Source organism: Pavona decussata, unplaced genomic scaffold, assembly GCF_977016875.1.
Source record: "Pavona decussata unplaced genomic scaffold, jaPavDecu1.1 SCAFFOLD_233, whole genome shotgun sequence".
NCBI classification, from domain to species: domain Eukaryota; kingdom Metazoa; phylum Cnidaria; class Anthozoa; order Scleractinia; family Agariciidae; genus Pavona; species Pavona decussata.
In genome coordinates this window covers 3,776,633-3,799,322 of record NW_028145638.1, presented here as the reverse complement: position 1 = coordinate 3,799,322, position 22,690 = coordinate 3,776,633, and the positions used below count along the sequence as shown (strand labels likewise).

At 38.9% G+C, this 22,690-nt stretch overlaps 3 protein-coding genes across 4 annotated transcripts; 1 reads left to right on the top strand and 2 right to left on the bottom strand.

Moving 5' to 3' along the window:
* Positions 1–247: 247 nt before the first annotated feature.
* Positions 248–5,206, bottom strand: LOC146458460 (uncharacterized). The gene is made up of 4 exons (XM_085090890.1): positions 5,118–5,206; positions 4,771–4,968; positions 2,946–3,082; positions 248–1,363 (listed from the first exon to the last, which is right to left on the bottom strand). Coding segments are annotated over exons 1-4 (1,167 nt in total). The 5' UTR covers positions 5,120–5,206; the 3' UTR covers positions 248–533.
* On the top strand, positions 5,177–16,339 carry LOC146458459 (protein-lysine N-methyltransferase EEF2KMT-like). Of its 2 annotated transcripts, XM_085090888.1 has the most exons (9): positions 5,177–5,296; positions 5,367–5,420; positions 6,130–6,318; positions 7,257–7,334; positions 8,337–8,392; positions 8,593–9,212; positions 9,816–9,876; positions 11,164–11,255; positions 12,408–16,339. In XM_085090888.1, the coding sequence occupies exons 1-9, from the start codon at positions 5,210–5,212 to the stop codon at positions 12,506–12,508; spliced, it is 1,338 nt and encodes a 445-aa protein (XP_084947014.1). In that variant the 5' UTR covers positions 5,177–5,209; the 3' UTR covers positions 12,509–16,339. The 2 variants fall into 2 exon arrangements, with proteins under 2 accessions (XP_084947014.1, XP_084947015.1); XM_085090889.1 differs by lacking the exon at positions 7,257–7,334.
* On the bottom strand, positions 15,954–22,623 carry LOC146458458 (testis-expressed protein 2-like). The gene is made up of 4 exons (XM_085090886.1): positions 21,229–22,623; positions 18,189–19,789; positions 17,650–17,770; positions 15,954–16,627 (listed from the first exon to the last, which is right to left on the bottom strand). The coding sequence occupies exons 1-4, from the start codon at positions 22,474–22,476 to the stop codon at positions 16,544–16,546; spliced, it is 3,054 nt and encodes a 1,017-aa protein (XP_084947012.1). The 5' UTR covers positions 22,477–22,623; the 3' UTR covers positions 15,954–16,543.
* Positions 22,624–22,690: the final 67 nt, after the last annotated feature.

The following is a 22,690-nucleotide window of genomic DNA, read 5'->3' as shown; positions in this document are numbered from 1 at the left end:
ATTATCACGTGACCCTGCTCAGGGAGCTCCGCTGGTCAATGTTTCATGCGCCATATTTGCGTGTGGCGTAAACTTGATGAAAAAAATCTGTTCGCTGACAAGGCTGTTGCCTAAGAAAATTTTCAAGGAGCCCACAAAGCCAAAAGCCAAGAAGTTAGGAGCCCAACATGTGAAGTGTTAAGTGGTGCTGCCAAAAATTTAGGCGCCCAAAGCATTTTCGTGGGCGCCCCAGGTTTGTAAAAAGCAGTTGTATGTGGAAAAGAAAATGCGTTTATTTGGTAAACCCTTTCGTACTCTCTCATGGTTTAGCGGTATTTGTCAAATTTCTAAATTGTCTGCCGCTAAACTAGCAACACCGGAGAGGAAAAGCTACGGGGAACTTCAATGAAAACGGTTACGTCAGCTAAATATTTCTACGAAAACGAGGTTAAACTCCTTTGATTTTCAAATTGCAATGACAAAGTAGTCAATTGCCCACTGTTTTCTGACTGCGCAAAAGTTTCCTTCCCGACGCGCAAAGTTTAATGACAAGTTTATCGTGACGAACTCGAGCTGGATCGGCTGTATCTTCGTCGCCTTGGCGGAGACCGACTTCGGCTTCGTGATTTTGAACGCGACCGTCGCCTAGGAGACGGCGAACGTGACCGTCTTCCACCTGCTCTGAACGAACCGCGAAAACGAGCGGGCGGTGATCGTCTCCAGGCCGGCGGTGGAGGACGGCGGCGCGGGGGAGGACTGGGTCTACGAACTGGTCTGACATCGCGTGGCCTCATGGGAAGGATCAACTGAGCCGTGATTTCTTGTCCGTCAATCTGTCCTCCGTCCATATGCTTCAAAGCGGTTTCCGCAGCTTCTGCATCGTCGTATTCTACGTAAGCAAAGCCCCTCGGAAGAAAATTAAAACGGTCCATGGGCAAGTCTACAGTTTTCACGTGACCGTACACGCTAAAAATCTCAAACACGTGATCCTTGGTGACGTTGCGCGTGAGGTGTCCCACGTACAGCTTGGAGGGTTTGGGGGTAGGGCTTCTTTTACGCCTCCTCGGTGAGCGCGACGAACTGGACGTGGATGAAGAACGCGCGCGAGGTCCGCGCTTCACGGGGCTTGGAGACTTGGATACGGATTTCGAAACTGATCGCCGAGTGGGTCTGGCGCGAGGTGGCGGCGTGGGTGATTTGGCGGGAGGCGGAGATTTCTTGGGCGACTTAGGGGGAGGGGATACTTTAGGTGATTTGAGTTTAGGGGGTGGGGGTGGAGCCTTGTCTTTGATTTCTTTGGGTTCCTTCGCCACTTCTTTCACTTGTTTAGTTTCTTTTTCCTTCACCTCTTTTTTAGCTTTTGGTGTCTTGCTTTTCTCATTACCTGTTGAGAGATAAAAAGGAAATCAGAGTAATATCAACTTTGTGCTCCAGATCTGCGGCCATATGACAGGGTGCACTGTAAACACCGGCAGATAAGCCGCACCTCATTACCCAAACGTTTTGCTCAAACTCGGGGGTGCGGCTTAGCTAAGGGCGCTTTTGATTTGTCAGAACTGGCTGACCAGACCAGGCAGTCAACAAATCAAATGCGTAATTTTGAAGGGATGGTGCTGCAAAATCTTAAATCACTCAAATGGTATGCGCTATTTTGAAGAAATGACAGACAGACACCTTTATTTAGTTATAAAGCTCAGGGTAATTCCTCCAGGATCTTAAAAGCACCCTGCTATCAATACGGGCCCAGTGCACTTTGCTATGTCAATATATATTCTCTAAAACAAATAAAAAATCCCAACTAGCAGTAGGCAGCCTAGCTGGCTGTTAATAATATTATTGGACTCAGATCTACCAAGAAACAACTTGATCTAAAGTTGCTACGGTTGGATCAAAGACATTATTTGAAAACTTGGATGGAGGAGCTTTTTGCTCTTGGAACAGATGTGATACATAAACATCTGTCAAAAAATAGTGCTGGAAAACACATAAAAGGCAACATTCTGTGCTTGCATTCAGATTTAACTCCATAGGAATACCTTCAGAACAAATTTTTGAAGGACAGTAAACACAGTAAGACCTTGCTCTAACTTTACATGTGGCGAATCTAATGCAAATTTGCAAACAAACAACCAATTCTTTTAGCTTATCATTTACATTACATTTGGCACGTGTAAAGTTCAATGTTTGAACCGGGCCTGACCTTTAACTGGCTTTAACGATATACAAGAATATTTGTCCTTGGATATTCTGGGACAGTTATTTGAATGAAGTTCAGAAAAAACCATGGCCAAGTCTAAACCAATATTTCATTCTAGCCAACCTAAACAGCTGGAGATTGTGTACCAAAACCATTGCCAGAGGGCATAGAGCAGTGGCAAGATACACACTGATCTAACGGAAATGAGCCACTTATAAAAAGACACAAAGGACTTGTAATTGTCTTAAACCACGACCTAAACAGAACTTTGTATACATAACTGACCCCATCTGTCTCTTGGCGCTGTCAGAAAACCAAACAGTGTTCTGAAATATGAGAGAAGTAGGCCACAAAACTTACCATATAAATGTACTGAAAAAATGACAGGTTGTGGTTTAGCTATGCTGCAACTAAGCTAAGCCTAGCCTTTATATAACCAGCACATTTTCATGCACTTTGTGACTAACTAAGCTGTGGCTTAATTTCTGTCATGTCAATGGCCCTAGCATTTGTAGACAAATATTTGGTTGTTTATGTAGGCCAAACCTGTGAACAGGCTTCCAAGTGGGGTATATGGTGAAGAGAAAAATCAAGCTTGGTCTGAGGCGAGAAAGAAAGAAAGGGAACCTATCTTTCTTTCTTGCCCTCAGGCCGTGCTTAGCTTGCTCTTCTCCGCTTCGTCCAATCTCTTAACCGCATGAACCACTTTGGGAGCCTATGTAGGCTATGTAGGCCTTTCTAAGGAGTAGAATGCTTACAAAATCCTTACCACTACTGCTGCTGCTTGATCCACTACTGCTGTGACTAGAGCCACTACTGCTTGATCCAGAGCTGCTGCTTCTACTGCTGCTTGACCCAGAACTGGAGCTGCGACTGGTGCTTGAGCTTCCAGAGCTTGATGATGAGCTACAGTTAACAAAACACAAGTAAATGAATATTTAGTCAATAAAGATTTTTAGAGCAGCTGGGTCACTTAACTGAAGTGACTTGGTGGCTCACCAGGGAAGGAAAAACAGAAACACATAAGGTCTGACAGGTTTATACTAAAAGCTTCAGCTCTGAGGTTCATCAGACTTTCTGGCTTATAGAATGAGGCAGATGGTTGTGTTTTCAATAGGCCGATTTACTCTAGCTGAACATTCTAGGTGTTTGTTTACAGACCAACAGTTTTCACTGTGAAATTTAACCCTGAATTTCAGCCGCAAGCTCACAAGATATGATACAAAACGATAGGATGACTTTATTTAGACATAGTATTTCCATCAGCTATATATTAATCTTCATCAACTAACTATCTATCTACCTTACTATAATAATTGTTATAAAAGAAACAAATTAAAACTAAATGCTGCTTTACTTGGAGGGTGTATTTAAAATCCTACTTAAAACTGTGGTGACTCAATTTAGTCTTAAAATCATTCAAGGAACTAGTCGTTTTGCATAACTCTAAGGGTAAACTGGTCCACAACTGAGCTCCACTGTATGAGAAACTTATCTCAAGATAATCAGTGCAGGGTTGTGGAAGAGTTAGTGTGTTTTCAGTATTCAAATTACATAGGGCTCACAACTTTCAAAAATGGTGGGAGATGAAGCGCTTTTAATGACCTCTCTCGTATTGATTCTTGCTATATTTATGTGAAGGAGAAGGAGTTTCTTCCCGACTCATCTAGACTCAGAGGATGCAGTTAATGTCTCTAAAGATGAGAAGATTTGACGAAATTTTGTATTCCTGTCGATCCAACAGAAAAACAACATCAATCGCTGAAAGGAAAACCATGTTGGTTTATCCAAAACCACAGTTTTGGTTTGAACAGCTCCTTGTGAATTGTTCCAAAATCAGCTGTGCTGGCCTGGGTCCTGGACGAGGAACTGCACAAACTGAACCACCAGGTAAGTGTCTGGCAAACAATATTGCCAGATTATTTGCTGTGCCATTTATTAGGATGTCATCGAAACGTCGAAATCTCTCCGCGTTAGTTTTTCGGCCAAGTTATACTTTGCGTGAATTTCCGGTCATAAAGGCAAGATAATCCTTGTTTTCTCTTGTGAAAACAGCTTGCATTTTTAACTCGCTAAAAAAACAAGACAAGGTGTTTTCGCTGTATTTACAGACTTTTCCGGCTTTTTCTGACCGAAATTGTCCTAGTGAAAAAACCGCCAACCAATATGTATTTTGGTGGCTTGAGGGCTCAGTGGCTTACCAGTCAATTAGTGACTTATATAGAATGAGGAGGGTAGTATCTTAGTGGCTTGGTGGCTAAATGATGACTGACAAGCCACTGAGCCAGTTCTATACTTGGTAAAGCAAGCCCGGTCTTCTTTTTACTTATCTTGATATTTCATGGACAAGAGAAAACTCTGATGCTTTACCAGTGCACCCTTTGTTTACTTATAGCTATAGCAATCCATTTTAAAAGACAAAGATCACAAACAGGCCAGTAAACAAACATCCATGCTGCAATCGCGGGGTTGCAACCTTTCAATTTTCTAGGTTACCGTTTAAAGAGGTTCTCCCCTTCATCACTACCATATACGACACATATAGTCTTCTACCATATCCAAAAAGACGCCCATAATTCAAACATTCAGCTTACCTGCTGGAGGAACGACTGCGTCTTCGACTTCCCTTGTCTGCGCCATTCTTTACACCCGATTTACCTTGGTCCGTCTTTGTTTTCGATTTCCCTTTATTCGACTTCACTGGACTACGGCCACGGGTGCTCGAAGTTCGTTTCTTCTCCTTGTCCTTGCGAGCAGCCGGAGAGCGCGACCTCGAGCGAGTTTTGCGACCCCTGAAAGAGAGGGAAAATAGGACGACATCAGGAAAAAAGCATTCTGATAAGTACATAGAAGGAATTAAATACATCTCCAGAAGAGCAAAGCGATATTCAAATGCCTAGAAATGCTAGGATGGAGAAGGATTTTGCGAGAATCTACTTACATTCTGTGAAGTTGTTTGTATCCCGCCGCTAAGATGGCCGACCGGCGCTAAAGTGCTAGAACCCAGTCCCTTGTGTTGTGAACACAGCCATCATGGCGGACAGAGTGAGTGCGGTAGGCTTTGAGGAAATTCAAAGGCAGTACTTACAGATGACTCAGCTGAAGGGATTCATTTGGAAAGTACGTTTCCCATGTTCATAGCGATTGTCTCTGTTAACTTTTATTTCACATGTATGCGTGTCTTTTTCAGGAAATCGAGCAGACAAATCTCGACTTGGAAACCCAGAGGAAAATACTCAACATGGTTAGATTTGTGTTTTCCTTCATTTTGATATGGTAAAGTTATCGCTATTAGTCTACGGGGAAAATTTTACGATAGAATTATTAATGATGAAAAAGGGGAGCTTCTATACTTTTGAATATTGTTTTCGGTGTAAGACGGTCTTGACTGGATGGACTCCCCCGGGGGGGGGGGGGGGGGGAAGGGGAGGGAGGGAAGGGGTGGTACTCCTCGAAATTTTTTATTTGGGGTGTGCGGTTCGGTTCACTTAACCCTGACCCTATTTTAGATCAAAATATACAACTTTCTGTTACCCCCTTTCAGACATACCCATTGTCACACATGGTTTCCAGAATCCATACACATTTCTGTAAAATTTATACCCATTTTCAGACTTTCAGACCAAAATGGTCAAAATCCATACCCTATCTTAGACCAAAACGGTTAAAAAAAACATACCCTTTGGCTCCACAAATGCCTATATAGCTTATATATAGGAGAGTACCCCCTCTGCCCTAGGGATCAGGCGATGGTCACCTACGGTCCTGGACATATAATTATTTTCCTTGAAATACGCTCAAATACTTTCAATTTGAGCTGTCAACGTCAATGTTCATGACAGTGACAATGATGTTGTGGAAGTATGACAACAACTGATAATGATGACGATGACATCAAACAATACATTATATATATCAGCTGACAAGAGTATCTGCTTTGTCTTCTCTTCCAGACATACTTCCTCACATCAAGTTCCGAGTATACTCCTTCAGTGTCATATCAGAGGTTATTTCTAAGGCATCTCCTTAAACTTTGTGAAGAAAATGGCAGTGAAATCTCTGACGAACTTTATGAAGCCTATGGAGAAGTGTTCAGCAAAGCCGAACTAGGGGATGACAAGTGCTATAAAACATACACATTGGTGAGAGGTTGAATTTGTGCTAAAATCATTACCATAATGATAAAGACAGATTAATTCATTGATTGATATGTTGGTGCAAAAATTCTATTTTTTTTTAATCCTGTGTGTTATTTAAAGATATGTCACAATAAGGAGTGCAACTTAAATTTATTCTCATTAATTTGTTCTCACACTCGAGAATACAGTTAAGTTTAGTTAGTACAACCAAAGAAGTGGATTAATTACTGCTGCATTTTTTGATAATAATAATAATAATAATAATAATAATAATAATAATAATAATAATAATAATAATAATAATAATAATAATAATAATAATAATAGTAATAATTTTTTAAAGGAAGTGGTCACCAAAGAGAAAAGGTCTTCATGGTTGAACAAAATTCTCCCAACTTCTTCAATAGATGTAGAGGGCAACAAGGAAAATATACATGTTGATAGTAGAGCATTAAGGTCTGGGTTGAATTACAGGAAGTTGAGTAGGTTCTGTCAATAATGAACAGATTTAAAGTACTTTATAATTTATTTCTATAGGAAAATGATTGCTAGAAAAATAGTTTTATCTCTGTATGTATATGTGTCATTTTTATGTAATGTTGAAAACACAAGCAGCAGTGTTTTATCAGGATTTAAAACCATAAGGTGCAGCCGAGTGGTTTTAAACCCGATAAAACACGTGCTGCGAGGTTTTTTGAACAGCTTCAAGAACAATCCTGGAAAAGTGTGTGTCAAGAGAGTTCATAACATTGAAGCTTTTGTGAACATTGGAAATTAGCATACGAGAAAAACATTAAACACCGCATACTAATAAGGAGGAGGTTTTATCGGGTTTCAAAACCACTGCACGTGATGTTTTATTGACCATTTGATAGGTCAATGGGCTTATGTGTTTTTGAAGTGCATCTCATATGCTACAATAAAATTTATTGTGCTTGTAGCCTTGTGGTGCTATGATAACCCTTGAAGAAACGCAACAATACATCTCCCAAGGAACAACAGGTCTCAGCACATGGATGGTATGTCTTTATCCACACTTTCAATCACCATACTAATACAAGGAAGCCAATGCTACCATATCATAATTTTGTGCAGTTCCAGAAAATATCCATACTCCCCCATGGAAGGTTTTTTTGTTTTGTACCCCCCCTCCCCCCAGGAAATTCCAGTTTAACTTCATACTTTGCTTCTAAAATTTTGGCCTCTAAGACCCCCCTCCCCCTAGGAATTTCCAATAACCTTCTATGGGGTGGGTATGGATTTTTTCTGGAACTGCACATTCTAGAAAAGGCATAAAGATAATAGTGCTGGTATAAGCATCCACTTTGAGCCAGTCTAGCTTGATAACTGAGATCACCACCAGACGATCAACAAAAAGTAGTTAAAAATATTGTACAAGGTAGAGAGGGTTGAATTTACTCCATGGGATAAGACAGTGTAGTTCCAGAAAATAACCATACATTACCCCCTCTCCCCACAGAAGGGAATTTTTGTAAGAACCCCTACCCCTCTAGATATTCCAATTTCACTTCATATATTTCTTTAAGTTTGTTGGCCTTGGAGACCCCTCCCCCTCCCCCTTGCAAAGTGGTTGATGTTTGCATGTGTGTGTGTAGGGGGGGGGGGGGGAGGGTTGACATGGATATTTCCTGGAACTATGCTGAAAATTCAAGCTATTTTTGTTATTGGTATTGAAAGGGAAAAATATGAAAGTTTATGGTTCCAGAAAAGCCCTTACCTCTCACCTCTCTCACAGAAATTCATACGAAATTCCAAGGGGGAGGGGGTCTGAAAGGGTAAAGATTTTAAAGAAATGTTGGAAGCTAAATTGGAATTTCCAGTTGGGTAGGGGTCCAACCAAAGGAGCAAACGCCTTCCATGAGAGGAACATGGATGTTTTCTGGAACAAGACATCCGAAAGAAGCAGCCCACCCAAGGCACATGTTTGAGTAAATGCTATATCACCAGATTGACTTTGAAGAGATCATTTTTATAACTGTGTTGAATGACTGTTAACACAGGCAGGAGAATACCTTGCAGAGTGGGCACTGGAAAACACATCAAAGCTTCAACAAAGGTGACTGCATTTGGTGTTAAATTAGCTAAGTACCGTGATTCAAGACATCACTTTTGGTGTTAGCAATAAACAAAGCAAATTATGTAGGTGCAAGAATTCAATGATCACTTAATGTCTTTGTAATGAGTTATGCATTTTGTTAATAGACCACATGCATTTATATCTTCAATAAGTTTATTTTTCGTTTTGGATTTGTCCAGAAACATCATTGAGTTGGGCTGCGGAACTGGTCTGACAGGACTTGTCATTTGTTCAACAAGTTCACCAAAACAGTACTTCTTTACTGACTGTCACGAAAGGGTTGTTGAAGCTCTTCAGTGCAATCTTGGACTCAATTGGTTTGTTCCAAGTTGTAAACCAGCAGAGATGGATCAAACATCATTATGTTGGAAAGGAAATACTTCTGTAGCAAAAAGTGATGTGGACAAGAACCTTGGGAAATCAAATTTATCAAAGCTTTATATAACTGACGACAATCAAGATAATTTGGATGATAATCAAAGAGCTTTTAGAGATATTTCTGAGGTGACTAACAGTTGCATACATGGTGTGAGAACTGTTGTCCAGACATCAGACTGTGTTCCAAGATGTATGGCATGTGATGCACATTTCTCTGACAATAGTGCTTTCAATGTGTCTCGCAATGGTATAGAAATCATTGCACAATTCTCAAGGAAACCTGTTCAGAATTGTCGGCATTTAAATGAAGACTGTGGACACCATTCAGGAAATGTTCAAGTGGATGTTTGCCAATTAGACTGGAGCACTTTGAAAAGAAGTGATTTAGAGAAATATCCTGTTGGGATCATTTTAGCTGCTGGTATGTTTACTTAATATTAACTTTTAAGGTGGCTCAATTGGTTTTTGCAGTTCATCAGATACCTTCCAGGTTTGAAAACAAGTCAAAATCAGAGTTACCATTATGATAGCAATGCAATGTTATTGCTCTTTTACTTACAGTCCATTATAATGAAATCTTGAGGTTTGTTTTCAAAATGGACCAAGGTACTTGTAGTTCAAAAACTTTTGTGTGCTGAATTTAAATCAGTTCCATGGTGAGTAATTTTTGAGAATTTTTGGCTTCAGTTTTTCTGGTAGGAGTTGGACAAATCAAAAATAATTTAATCACGTTGCACTGACTTACTTTGTTTTCTGGACTTTAATGAAAAAAATTTGAGCTTACAGCTGTAATGTTTTACTTATATAACATTTATAGGCACCCACCCCCTGGGACATTTTTTTCAAGGTTCCTAGGTAACCTATATATACAGCCCTAATTGGAATGCAGTTAGCTATTAAAAACTCAACTGTTTTTAGATCAAATTGTATGTGAGGAATCAAGCAAAGATCATTGGGCCAACATAATTATCACCCCCAAACAGTCTGCCATTCAATAACACTTACGAATCTTTTCTTTCTCCAGATGTTATATACGATATTGAATTAATTCCACATCTTGTGAGAACAGTACACTTACTGCTAAGGTAAGAAGAGGGTCGTACAGGGGGGTCTCTTGAAAATTTCATTTTCAAGCTCTTCACCGGTCACGCAAAACCTTCAGGTCACGGATTACGAAGAATAATTTATTACATTCACGTTTCACGGGAAATAAAATCAGCTAATCACGCATCACGAAAATACCCCTGTGCGACCCTCTAAGAAGGGATTAAGAGTAAGTTTTCTTACATGTAATGCAAACAAGTTACCATTGATCATTGTTACATTATTATTATTATTATTATTATTATTGTGCCATTAATGTCGAAAAAGGAACATACAAAATCTGCTGTAGGATCCTGTACTACACTGTAGTGTACGCATTTCACTGGTTTATTGCTGAACATCAGAGCTAAGTCAAAGAAAAAATATAGTGGAATAATATTTATTAAATATAAAAGGATCAAAGGTGTTACTCTTTGCATTGCAAAATTTCTTTTGCAAGCTTAAGTGCTAGTATTGCCATCTCACAAAGTCTCAAACATGCTATGTACTGCTCGACTTTATCTGTAAAACAACACCCAGTAGCTGGCAGTACCAACTGTGAACAAAATTTGTTCACAGTCAAATGGTCATATTAAAATATGACCATTTGAAATGTTGAACTGGATTTCTTTGTTTAACAACAACAACTGCTGTTGTCAATTTGGCATTTGCTGCTAAAATTACAAGACATCTTGCCTATGGTAATTTAATGCATCAGTCTATTCCACTGCCCATCCCCCCAATAGTGGGCCATTTTCCCACACTGTCCGTCCCGGGGGTCGGGCATTAGCCTGTCATCCAATTACCCCAGGGCATTTGACCATCTCACTTTTTTCACCCTACAGCATTGTCGCTTCCTTAATGACAAATTGATTGGCAAATACAGTATGTTTCTTATTGAATACGTCTAAATAGGACATAAAATGGGATGCTAGAGCTGTAGAATGACCTATTTTTGCTCTAACTACGGGAAAGAAGACCCAGCTAGGACTTAATTTGCCCTGAATTGGCTTAGATTTTACTGAGAGTAAGACGAGAAACGAAGAAAACAAAACATTTTTGACATGTTTCTGCCACCACCCTGGGGCATTTGAACAACTATTTTGTCCCGGCGGTGGGGCATTTGCCAGTTTATTTTCAAAAAATCCTAATTCCTGGGGGTCGGCCGGGGGAGGGGGGGGGGGGGGATGGGCACTGTTGGAATTGACTGATGCATAAAGCTCATAGTAAACTTACTTTAACCTTTAACTATACTGAAATTCCCAACCATTTTTGTTCCTCTCTTACAGCACCTGTGGTGATGAAGTTGGTAGACCTGTGGCTTACATAGCTTCAACCATAAGAAATCCAATGACATACAAATTCTTTATCAATCAGCTCAGTATGTATCAAGAATTTTGTTACGCAAGATCCCCATAAGTTTACATTATCTATCAAGCTCTGATTTTAATGATGATCTCCCTGCCACCACCACTCCCGTCCCCTTCCCCAGGAACCCTGGGATGGTGCAGTGGTGAGAGCACTTGCCACTTGCCTCCCACAAATGTGGCCTGGGTTCAATTCCCAGACTTGGCGTTATATGTGGGTTTAGTTTGTTGTTGGTTCTTGTACTTGCTCTGAGATCACCCTCAAAAACCAGCATTTCCAAATCCAATTTGATCTGGAATCTGAGAGATACAGGTTTGTCTGTCATAACTGACTGTTAAGTGTCACCCTCGTTAGATAAAGTTGATTGATTGATTTATTTAGCCCTTAGCCTTGCTAATGTAATCTGGCCTCAGAAGGTTGTACCGTTATCCAGCAGATAAAAATAACAAGTTAGTTGGAGTACATTTTATTTGCTGATATCAATTTCACCCCTGGTTAAAGTTATTTATAATCCATCAAATATTTTCGCTCGCGCGCGATTGGTCTAAACGCCTCACGTGACCGAATATACCCCAGCTAAAACTGGGGAATATCCGATGATATTCCCCAATTTCAAAAACTTCAAGGTGCATCAAGTTTACAATAAAATTAATGTCAAGATGGGGGAACGGTTTGCTTTTGTGACAGAAGGAGAGATAAACCTGCTGGTCGATGAAGCAGTATCAGAAAACAACATACGCTCTAAACGTTTTTGACGGTAAACTGTTCTGAAACGAAATGTTAAAATACTCAAGCTCGATGCTACATGTTGTGAAAAATATTTGAAGGGTAATAACCACAATAGCCTCCATTTGGCTTTAAAAATATTCTCAGATATTTCTCCTTGGACATTACCTGCTCCTCAAAGCTCACAGTTTTCCTCGAGCTTCGCTGTCGGAAAATTGTTCGCTTCTCGGAACAGATAATGTCCGTGGACAAATATCTGAGCATATTTTCGCGCCAACTGGAGGCTATTGTTTATATATCCTCTCTTTTAACAACTGGGGTGTGGTGTGCCTATTTTTTGTTGACTGGTTTATCTACCTGTGGTAGAGTGAGTCTCAAATGATGTCCAAACTGAGTGAACTGCTGAATATTGAGTTGATGAGTACTGTATTGTTTGCAGGTGAACACAACATCAACTGGAGTGAAGTACCCAAGCCAGGAAAGCAAGTGTTCTATTATGATCGTAGCTGTGAGATAAAAATCATTAGGCTAGAAGTTTGATGTGTGTTATGTACATAGTGGACTCTATAACAGCAGAATACTGTAAGGTGGACAGCAAGGATGAGTCCAGACTTAACAAAATGTAATTTTTCATCTAACTCTCTTGACAATTAAATTGCCTTATTATATCTCACAAATAGTGCGCACGGTGTGATTGGTCAATTTTGTGGGCCGTATTATACTGTATGGCCCGCCAGTTTCCTTTTCTGCGTGCCCGATTAACCTCAGAGATATAACTTACTAACTTCGTTTTCTCATTCCATGCTGTAAGTTACGGATCCTCATTTTATTTCAGTTGATTTATGGCTGGCGCCCTTCGGCCATAAATCTACAGGAAAATCTTAGTCTGTAACTAACAGTACAGATCTCGAGCTCAGCTAGTAACAGGTATATATGCCACATCTTTTTATGGGAACAGCAGTTCTAAAAATAGATCAACTGGATAAAGCGTTGACTTAAGGAATTTATACAGATAGAGGCTTGTCATGGGCTCATGTTGGGGACAAGTCAGAGCCAGGCTCTGGATTGAATTCCCTTAAAATTCCACCTACAAGACCACTGTACTCTACTTCCACATTGAAAACTCCAAATTAATACTTTGTTTGAAACAGTAGGAAAACACAAGAAATACCTCAAGGCTTAAGAGTGGAACATTATGGCCAAAAGAAGTTGTGAATAGATCAACCATAATAATAATAATATTATTGCCAAGTTGTTCTAGAATGCATTTTTTTCGTATTTTCCCAAAACTGTCGTAAGATCCAAAATTATTTATGACATTTTTATTAACAAACAACTTTAACTTTTCTATGTAGTTTTTCTTACTTTACAACAATTCAACAGTTTAACAATACTTTACATAATGTGACATTTTAAATGTTACTGCATGAACAATACACTCTGAGTAAAGGAAAAAAAAAAGCTAGAACACAACTTAATATAATGGTTCACATCATGGAGTTTAGGAACAAAATATCTGTAATTATAACAATTTATCATTATGATAACTTTTACTTACTACAATTAAAACATTTAATACATTCATTGGGTGTCCTTTTTTAGCACTGGTTTATGTGCTATGATTTATCACTCAATTTTTTTGGGCTCTTCCCATTATGTGTAATGATTTGACTGTGAAAATTTAAACAGGTACACTTTGAAAAACTGTTGCATTAACTCAGAGCAATTCTCAGCCCCACAATACATTTTTAAAGAAACTGGGCTGACAAATTGTTGCTTGTAAATAAGCTGACCTTTACAAATGAGCCGACACTTTGCAGCATATAGACCATATAAGTCAACCTTTTGGGACTATTCTGATAAGTATGAAGTTAAGAAATTACCGTATAACAGAAAACAGAGAGTACACAATATCAATTCTTCCTGTTAAGAATAAAATTACACCATATTCTGCTCATTTTCCAAACTGAAGTACATTCGAAAAGATCACAAGCACTAGCTTTTAAGTATCCTATTCTGGAATAATTCCAAAAAAATAATCTTTCACTTTCTCTCACTTCTTAAAATATGAACAATTCCAAACATGAGTAATGTATTTTTTTCAGTCAGTGACTCTAAAAAAGAAAATCTGAGTTCTCCCAACAGGATTTGAACCTAAGGCCTTCCAATTACTAGTTTGGATACCCTTCAGATGAGCCTTGATTTCATCTTTCCTGTCATGACTGAATTGTTACAAGGTGACACTATCACTTGCCTGTAGTTGTCACAAGGTGGCAAATGAGATGTAAAGAAACGGATATGTAAAAAAACGGACAGACAAGGTGAATTCTCTTGGGCAATTTCAAAGCTTAAAGGAAAGTATTGACAGTTTTTTGATTCACACTACAGAACTTGAAAGAACTTGAGAAAAGGTACAGGGATTGCATTCATTTCGTTTTCTTTTATAATTCTTGAGAAAATATTGGGTTGGTGAACTCATCTGAGCCTCTACTGATACAGTAACAACCTCTTTGATAACTTACTGTAAGTACCTGTTTTATTGTCTTAGGCTTACTAACTTTAGTTTTATCAAAACACTGATTTAAGTAAATATTAATTAATAAAAGTAATATATTATTATTAATTTTTTAATACACTGGTTTCAACCTTGTAAAGGAGAGAAGCTTTATCTCAACAGCTGCCTGTTATGCCAACAGAAAATAAATTAAGGCGATCACTGATTATCTGTTTTTAATTAATTTCTTTGAAATACCAATAAACTCCACTTTCTTGGAACCAGTAACCAAGTTCATCAATTGGACTTAATATTTATGTAGTGATTTTTTTCTAGCATTGTCATTATTTTTGAATCAATACACCAGCCTTTTGGCTGAAAACAAAATCAGGACACAAAATTTTCACAACTGTGCTTGAAAACTGGGCCCTTTTTAACCAAGCCCTTCAACTTTAGTCTTAACATTATTTTATATACGTTAAAAATATTCTAATTTTGAACATACAATATCCTAAGATAAACTGACTTCTGAGAAGCATATTGCATATGAGTTTCTTAGAAGAAGATAACTTCCACAATCTATGACTGATAATAACCATTTTAAAGAAAAAACCTTGTCACCTTGAAGAGACCTGGTCAAGACAACTTACACTTTTGCATTACTAAAAGGCGCATTTACTGGTTCAGCAGCAGAGGGGTACCCTTTGGAACTTTTGATGGATACATACTGCCCCTGTCCCTGTAAATTGACTCATTTTTGGACCAAAATATGTTATCTTCCACATCAGTATTCTGTTTTGAGAATGGTAATGGCCCCTAAAATCCATTAACATTTATTTACACATGGTGTTTATATATCTTTACCATAGTGAATGGTATTTTTTGTTACTGTGCATTCTCTTCCTTTCATAGGAAGATGAGACGAAAATGAAATAGTCATGTTGATGCACTCTCAAAGTTCCTTTAAAAGCAATGAGGGCAAAACCAATAGGGCAATTCTATGATCCAATCTCAGACCAAAACAGCTTCATTACAATAATTCTCTTCTCATTGGCACATACCAATATTGCTTACATAGAGGAGAACTCCCGCACCAGGGCTGGGTAAACTACAAGCCTCAAGGCCAGATGGAACTTTTAACTGACACGTTGCATTTTCTGCACAATTCCTGTTGCCTGACTTAAAAAGTATCAGCGCACACAAATGGATGCATCGCTGAAAAATACTCTTACTAAATTTCCTTGTGTGAGTACATATAATGATTTTGTCTCTGCTATATGTCTCCATAAATGCTCCTGCTAAATTATGTTTATACACTTAGTGTGTCCAGAACAGGTGTTTTGTCGCAGCTGTATGTCACTGTGACATGTCTCTTAAGCATGACCTTGAATATGTTTTGTAAAGATTAAAAATCAGAAACTCAACTTGTATGTGAGGTGGAGAGGAGGGGTAGAAACTCTTTAAAGAAGGAATTTTTTTTTTAATACACCATCTGGCCTTTAGGCATCACTCCCATTTCTGTACCTTTCAAAAGCATACATACTCTGAACATCAAAACCCAACTTATGATTTGTGTGTTTAACTGCTATCTGTTATATATTATTATGTTGACAACCAACTGACTGTAAAAACAAAGTGGATTGAAATCTGCCAATCACAGTCGAGGATGAATGTGACTTTTAAAACCTGTTGACCCAAAAAGTTTTGTTTTAGAGGTGAGCTGCATTGATTGACAGCAGTAAAAAATGCAACGATTGGTTGAATCTTGAATTTCAGAGTCTGCAATAACAATTACAGTCTACTCCCGATAACTTAAACCTTGAAGGCAAATTGAAAACAGTTCGAGTTATTGGGAGTTCGAGTTATCGAGGGTACAATTGTATAAAAAATGACCTGAAGGGAAAAGAAATTGGTTCAAATTAGTGGGAGGTTTGAGTTAGCGAGGGTTCGAGTTATCAGGAGTCTATTGTATTGTTATTGAAAAGTGCAGCAAATGCAACAGGGTCTCTACACCCTATGAGCTAATTTTTTTCAATCTGCTCAGCTGCAAAGTGTTGCTTTCCTCTGCAGGTATCCATTTGTCACCACTCAGGAAAATCTTCTTCAAGTCCTGAATTCATGAGTCTGATTGGTAAATCTTCCATATTAGGAAGAACAAACATGTTCTGAAATTAAGAAAATTAACATAGAAGAGTTTCTTTGGTCAAGTTTTAGTTAACACTAAAATTAAAGTAACTACAGTGTATCAGACCTTGAATTACCCACAGTATATCTTATGGACCTGGACATTCTTCTCTAAAGAAAATGTTAATTTCTAAAGTTGATTTGTACCTCATGGAAGCTATAATTTATTAAATACCCCCATAAACAAGAGGCAATAAGATTATTGTTCACAGAAGTTACTAAACAGATAAACAGATCTATCATTTCTGATAATAAACTTTTTTGTCACGAAGTAAGTAAATGAAATATAGAAGTCTCATATTAAAGTTGGCACAACTTGCCTGAAGTACAACTGTTCAAAAGGGAAGAGAATTACATGTAGGCTTGGATAAAATCTGCTCAAAAATTGGTGGATTCTTTCTGCCTGCAGTGCTCATAAAAATCGTGTATTCTGCTAATATTCAGCCCAGGTAACTAAATTCTGTTCAGAGCAATACTACTTAGTCAAGTCCTGAAAATTGTGGCCATCTAAGCTGTATTAGCTGAGTTCACCATCATGGAATTACCTTTTAAAGAATACCACTTGCTTTAGGGTTGCTGAATGGGTGTATACATTTTTTGCAACATTGCTGGTAGTGCGAGATGCAAAGCAATGCTACGCAATTTGGATTTCTTCAAATCATTTTTTATTAAATTTATTAAACTGTTTTGAAAATCTTTTGTGTCAGTGATAGTCTTTGTATTCTGCTCAAATTCAGCTTGGAATTTTGGTATTCTCCTGGCAAAATGCTCCCTACTGAAGGTGACGAATTATGCTTGAATATCTGCCAGCAGAATTTATTCAGACCTACTGTAGAGGGAACACAGAAACAGCTGTTCCATTAGCCATTGAGTAGAAACTTCTGACGAACATTTTATAGTGTATAATTTAGATTTTGTTTAAGAAAACAAAAATGCACATCAACAATAAAGGCCAACAACTCACACATCACTCTTTTCTTCTAGAACACTCAACAAAACTAACCCTGAACTCCTGTTTGAGTTTCTTTTCAATCCAGTCTGTGACATGAGTGAGTTTGACTTGTCGATCACCAAGCTTGGGTCTTGCAGAAACAAACAACAGAGGAGTACCACGAAAACCATACCTGATGGAAAAATAAAATAAGCGTTAATGGGTTTCACTCAAAACTATTTCTACAGATGATTTTGTTCGGAAGTTTGACATTTGGCCCTGTTCAATCCATGTTCCATTTTTAACAAACATTTTCAAGTCTTGATGCGCTTAACCTAAAAATTTTCAGAATTATAGTAATCATATCACATATGTTTGAGTTTCAAATTTTGTATGTTTTGGAAGGAAAATGTCACAAATTGGTACCAAAATTTGTTTTAAGCATTATGAAATATTTAAAGGCCATTTATTTCTGAAACAATGTGTTATTTCACCTTCACAACATTCAGAACATATTCTTTTTAATAATAATAATAATAATTAAAAAGTATATGTTATTTCATTTATTTTCTTTGAGTGCCAGGTGACCTACACACATCGTAATAACTTACCATAGCCTGTTGGTAGGAGGTGGCGGGATGTTTAATGCAAGAGTCCCTTGAACTGACTGCACCTCCACTGACAATATGATTGGCAGGTTTGAAAACCTCTCAGCTGCTCTTTTGACGATACCAGTTTCTGCTGCTTTCTTGACCCATTTAGATTTTGCCAGCCTTTCAATAACACTAAATATCTTGCGCTTTGGACCTTTCGCAGAGAGCCCTAAATGTTTTTTCAATGAACTGGAAGGAGCACTGTCTGACATCTTTTCAGGAGGTCCTGGAGTTGGCGAGCTTTTTTCAGTTAATTCCTCAGTCAAGCTTTGCTTTGAAGATGACAGCTTTTGCCTCTTTAATTTTGTGTCCCTCTCTGAAGCAGCTTCACCACCGTCCACGTCAAGGACACTGCTAGACTGCAAGAGTTCCTTGTTTTCCTGCACATCCTCGTCTCCATCAAAACTACTCTGGGTGAGTGAATCAGAGCTTTCACTCCGTTGTCCATCTTCACGCTTGTCACTATTAGAAGACAGTTTGAGAGGATGATGTAGACCCTTTGATGTTAACTCCTCAAAGTCAGACTCAGGTGATTCAAAGTCAGAGTCGCTGTCTGGAGGACTCTCGGACTCAGACTCATTTTCTTCATCCTCTTCTGCAAAACTCTCCTTGTCAATGATCTCATACTTCCTTGATAACTCCGCCATTTCCAGTTCTCCATGTTCACTGTTACCAAGACTTAGAAAGTAGCTCAAGTAGCCTTCAACATTCAAATGGCCCTCAAAAGTGAAGATTAAACCGCCACTATAATTCACATTCAAATCCACCCAAGTTCCTCGCTTGTCTACGACTGGTGGTAAAGCCTTTGTAATGACCGGAAGGCTTTCTCCAAGATTGAGATCAGAAATTGTAATGTCTCGAATGAAAGAAGGCTTTTTCATCTTTGCTAGTTTGTTTTCAAAGCGTTCCTTGACTTTGTTAGTCCAGTATTTGTCGTGCCACACGTCCCAGAAAGCTCTTCCAACTATTGCATTCACCCACGCGATTTCACTCTGTTGAGAGGATGAAGGTTGGGGTACAAGTTTAGCCATGTAGTGAGGATACGAGCAATAAGGTTTGTGACCAAGAGGGGACTCTGAGTTACGTAGAAGTTTGCAAAGATGATTAAACCACTCTTCTTTCTCTCTTCCAGTCCTTGCAAACAAGTAAAGAATGCCAACATTCTCAAGTGAATCCTGGTGTTTCATTGTGTGCATCACTTCAATATCATCTTCTTCGTCAGTGCTTTTGTTATAAGTAACGTCTTCAGAAACAGCACTTGACTTTTCAAGGATGATGCAGATTGGACATTTTCTACTCCACACTTTCTTCATTGTCATTGTTGGAGGCAAAAGTGACACCTTACTTCCTGCAATGTCGTAATGTTCATGTCTTGAGAAAAGCACTGGCACGCTCTTTCCCTCATCAACTGAACGAGGGTCAAACTTCTTGCCTGTACCATCACTCTTTGGATGTGAAAGAGTTAGTTTTGTTCCCTTTAAAAGAGCAAAGACTGGAACAGTCTCGTTGCTGAACTCAAACTTGTCTGGAACGTAACCAAATGACTTGAACATCCATCCCTAATGGAGAAAAAAAAAGTTAGTATGGGGAGCAAGGGAGCAGGGATGGCGCAGTGGGAAGAACACCCGCCTCCCACCAAAGCGGCCCGGGTTCGATTCCTGGACTCAGCATCATATGTGGGTTGAGTTTGAGATTGCCTTGCACTGGATACCAGAGAGAGTACGAAGGAAGGGTTGTCAGAAGATCACGTGATGATGGACGGTGGAGAAAGAAATGTAACAGATGGGAAGGCATGCAGAAATGGCATAATGGGCAAGAGTGAGTGAGTGACTCCGGTTTTCCCCTCTTTTTAAAAACCAACATTTTTTAATTCCAATTCGATCTGGAAAGTGTCCTCAATTAGTGCTCTGTGCTAAATACATTGACACTTGAATAAAGTGATTGATTGATTGATTGATTGCTATTTTAATAATAGAGAAATCAAAACGTTCTAGTTGTTTCCATTTAAGAAATACGAAACAGTTTTCATGTTTCTCTAGAGTTTCTCTGTTGCTATAGAAACACAAACTAAAAGCAATTTTTTGTGTACACTGTTATTTCAATTTCTCCAAATTTTCTGACTGTTTCTATGGAGAAAAAATTTATACTATATTCTATTTCCTTATTAAAATAACCCAATGAAGACTTTAGTACCATGTTTCCATGGAGATAACATGACTGTCAATCAATCAAAGCATGCACTGACTAAATGTTATTAATATATAAACAGAACTTTATAGTGAGTACAAACAAGCTATGGAAAGATGAGCCAAAGGAAGTGTTCTGCTGTCAGCTCTTACATTATGACCACTTCTGTACCAATAACCAACTTAAGTCTTGGCAATAGTATCCAAACAACAATTTGATTGGTTCTTCAAAACCTGTGAATTATAGTAATTTAACAAGATGTCACCATTAGACACCAATTCCATTGTTCTCTTTTGTTTACTTTTGACAAATTGTTTAAAACACTTTAACACCCTAAAATGGACAAAATTAATCATCTCTATTTTCTGTTGCAGTTGTTGGAAAGTAGGGAGAAGTTTTTCTTCATGTAGCAATATTGCTATATCTAATATCAAGGACGTAAGAATCAAGTAACCAATTATAAAGATATCCAAAAGTCCAATCCAGTCAACCAAGTGACAGCCTTTTGATTTTCAGACCACTTTCACAGTGTCAGAAGGTCATTAAAAATTGAACACATCTTAGTTTTTCAAAGGTTATTCTACTCAGACAAGAATAAAAGAGGATTGAATTTCATATAGAAGAAATCTAGCAAATTATGCAATAACAGTTTAAAAGCGCTTCGCACTGAAAAATTCGCATTAGGTAGATGTTATACCAAAAACAACAACATAAGGCGAGTGTTGAAAATCAAAGCGATTTAAATTTTGTTTTTGTTGTTTTACATGAATAACCCCTGTCACGAAACATCGCTGTTAAATTGAATACTTGCCTCCAGCTTGTGCCTTTTAAGAAGTAACCCTGGTTCCTGAGACTTGTAATCACGCTTGGGGGCCCTGGCAATTCGCTCTTCATATTCGAACAATTCTCTCTCGAATCTTTCACCTGCCGTGTCCTCAGGACAAAAGAGCCAAAGAAATCCACATCCACTGAAATACGCCAAAAGCGTCCCAAAAACTACACCAGAGATGAAAGGAGGCCACGTTGTTACGAAATAGATATACGCTATTAGACAACACAGACAGAAATTTTCAAATTGAGGAGATTTGTCTATCACGGGGCGTGATAAAAGATGTGTCCTGGATTCCAACCTTTCCTCCTCAAAATGATCATGATAGAAGTCGAGTGTGCTTAATTCCGGCGAAGAAGGAACTTCTGAAACTATGTCCGGGTTGCTTTCGATTTCCTCAGTGTCTGAAATTTTATCTTCTGTCTCGCTATGTGTTTCATCTTTTCCAATGCTCGCCAAAAGAGACGACAATGAAATGCCAGATGAGACCTTTGGTTTCTCTTGATCACCTGCAACCGAGCTTTCAACTTGACGATCGCGTCCCAACAGTCGGAACGGAGAAGGCGACCGCGACCTTTTTCCTTTTACCGTAAGATTAGTATCCGAGCCATTATCGACATGATTTTTGGAAGGGCTCGAACCAGCGTCAGTTTCTTCCTTCAGTTCTTTGTCTGAAAGCGAAGGGCCATCTTTTGACGAGTCACATTTCGCTTCGTTCTCTTGGTCACGTTCGCGACGCAAAAACTTCATTATGCCGCCTGGCTCGCTTTCCTCCGTTCGCGAATTACTTGGCCAAGTATTCTGTTTAGTAACTGCTTTTTTCTCTGCTGTCTGTCGTAGCTCCTGAGTGGAAAGGCTTTTGATTGGAAAATTTAAGCTTGTTTCAGGAGAGTTTTTATTGTGTTCCGCATCTCTACCTTCTTCCGGTGTGAAATAGTTCGCGCTTCCATCTGCCTCGCAAACTCGTGGCGTTATTTCGTATCCATCTTCTTCCTTGCTTTCTTTCCCCTCACGACCATTGCTTTGATCAGGGAGCTCGGTGTTTTCTTTACGCACTATAGAAATTTCTTCTTCGGAATCGGACTCCTTAGAGTTGTTGCTGTAACGAATCGATATTGAAGCAAATGCATTTCTGAGGGGTCTTTCAGGCGCTGCTCCGGTTGGCTGCCTATTTTTCGTGGTCGCTAGCCGCGGTAAGGGTGGTCGGGGTGGCGGCTTTTTTGCACTCATTGCTGTCCTCTGCTTTGTTGTACATCTGTTCTCTTCTCAACTGCACTGTTACTCGCCATGACGCAATAAACGTTCATGTGAACGGTGTAATTTACAGCCCAACTTCCCTTATTCCTCTTTCTCCCTTTCCTTTTCTTACTCTTTGTGCGCCCGCAGCTCACAACATTGACAATCAGCGGCAAAATATTCGTTCCCAGACTTCCCTCCTCGGTTT

Excerpts from the sequence above, each read along its gene's own strand:
- LOC146458458 (XM_085090886.1), bottom strand. The coding sequence starts at position 22,476 with ATGAGTGCAAAAAAGCCGCCACCCCGACCACCCTTACCGCGGCTAGCG. Across the intron at positions 19,790-21,228 it reads TTAAAAGGCACAAGCTGGAG|GGATGGATGTTCAAGTCATT; the intron begins GCAAGTATTCAA and ends TTTCTCCATTAG. Across the intron at positions 16,628-17,649 it reads AACTCAAACAGGAGTTCAGG|AACATGTTTGTTCTTCCTAA; the intron begins GTTAGTTTTGTT and ends TCTTAATTTCAG.
- LOC146458460 (XM_085090890.1), bottom strand. Across the intron at positions 3,083-4,770 it reads CGCAGTCGTTCCTCCAGCAG|CTCATCATCAAGCTCTGGAA; the intron begins GTAAGCTGAATG and ends TGTTAACTGTAG. Across the intron at positions 1,364-2,945 it reads ATCAAGCAGCAGCAGTAGTG|GTAATGAGAAAAGCAAGACA; the intron begins GTAAGGATTTTG and ends ATCTCTCAACAG.
- LOC146458459 (XM_085090888.1), top strand. The coding sequence starts at position 5,210 with ATGGCGGACAGAGTGAGTGCGGTAGGCTTTGAGGAAATTCAAAGGCAG. Across the intron at positions 5,421-6,129 it reads AGAGGAAAATACTCAACATG|ACATACTTCCTCACATCAAG; the intron begins GTTAGATTTGTG and ends CTTCTCTTCCAG. Across the intron at positions 8,393-8,592 it reads ACATCAAAGCTTCAACAAAG|AAACATCATTGAGTTGGGCT; the intron begins GTGACTGCATTT and ends GGATTTGTCCAG.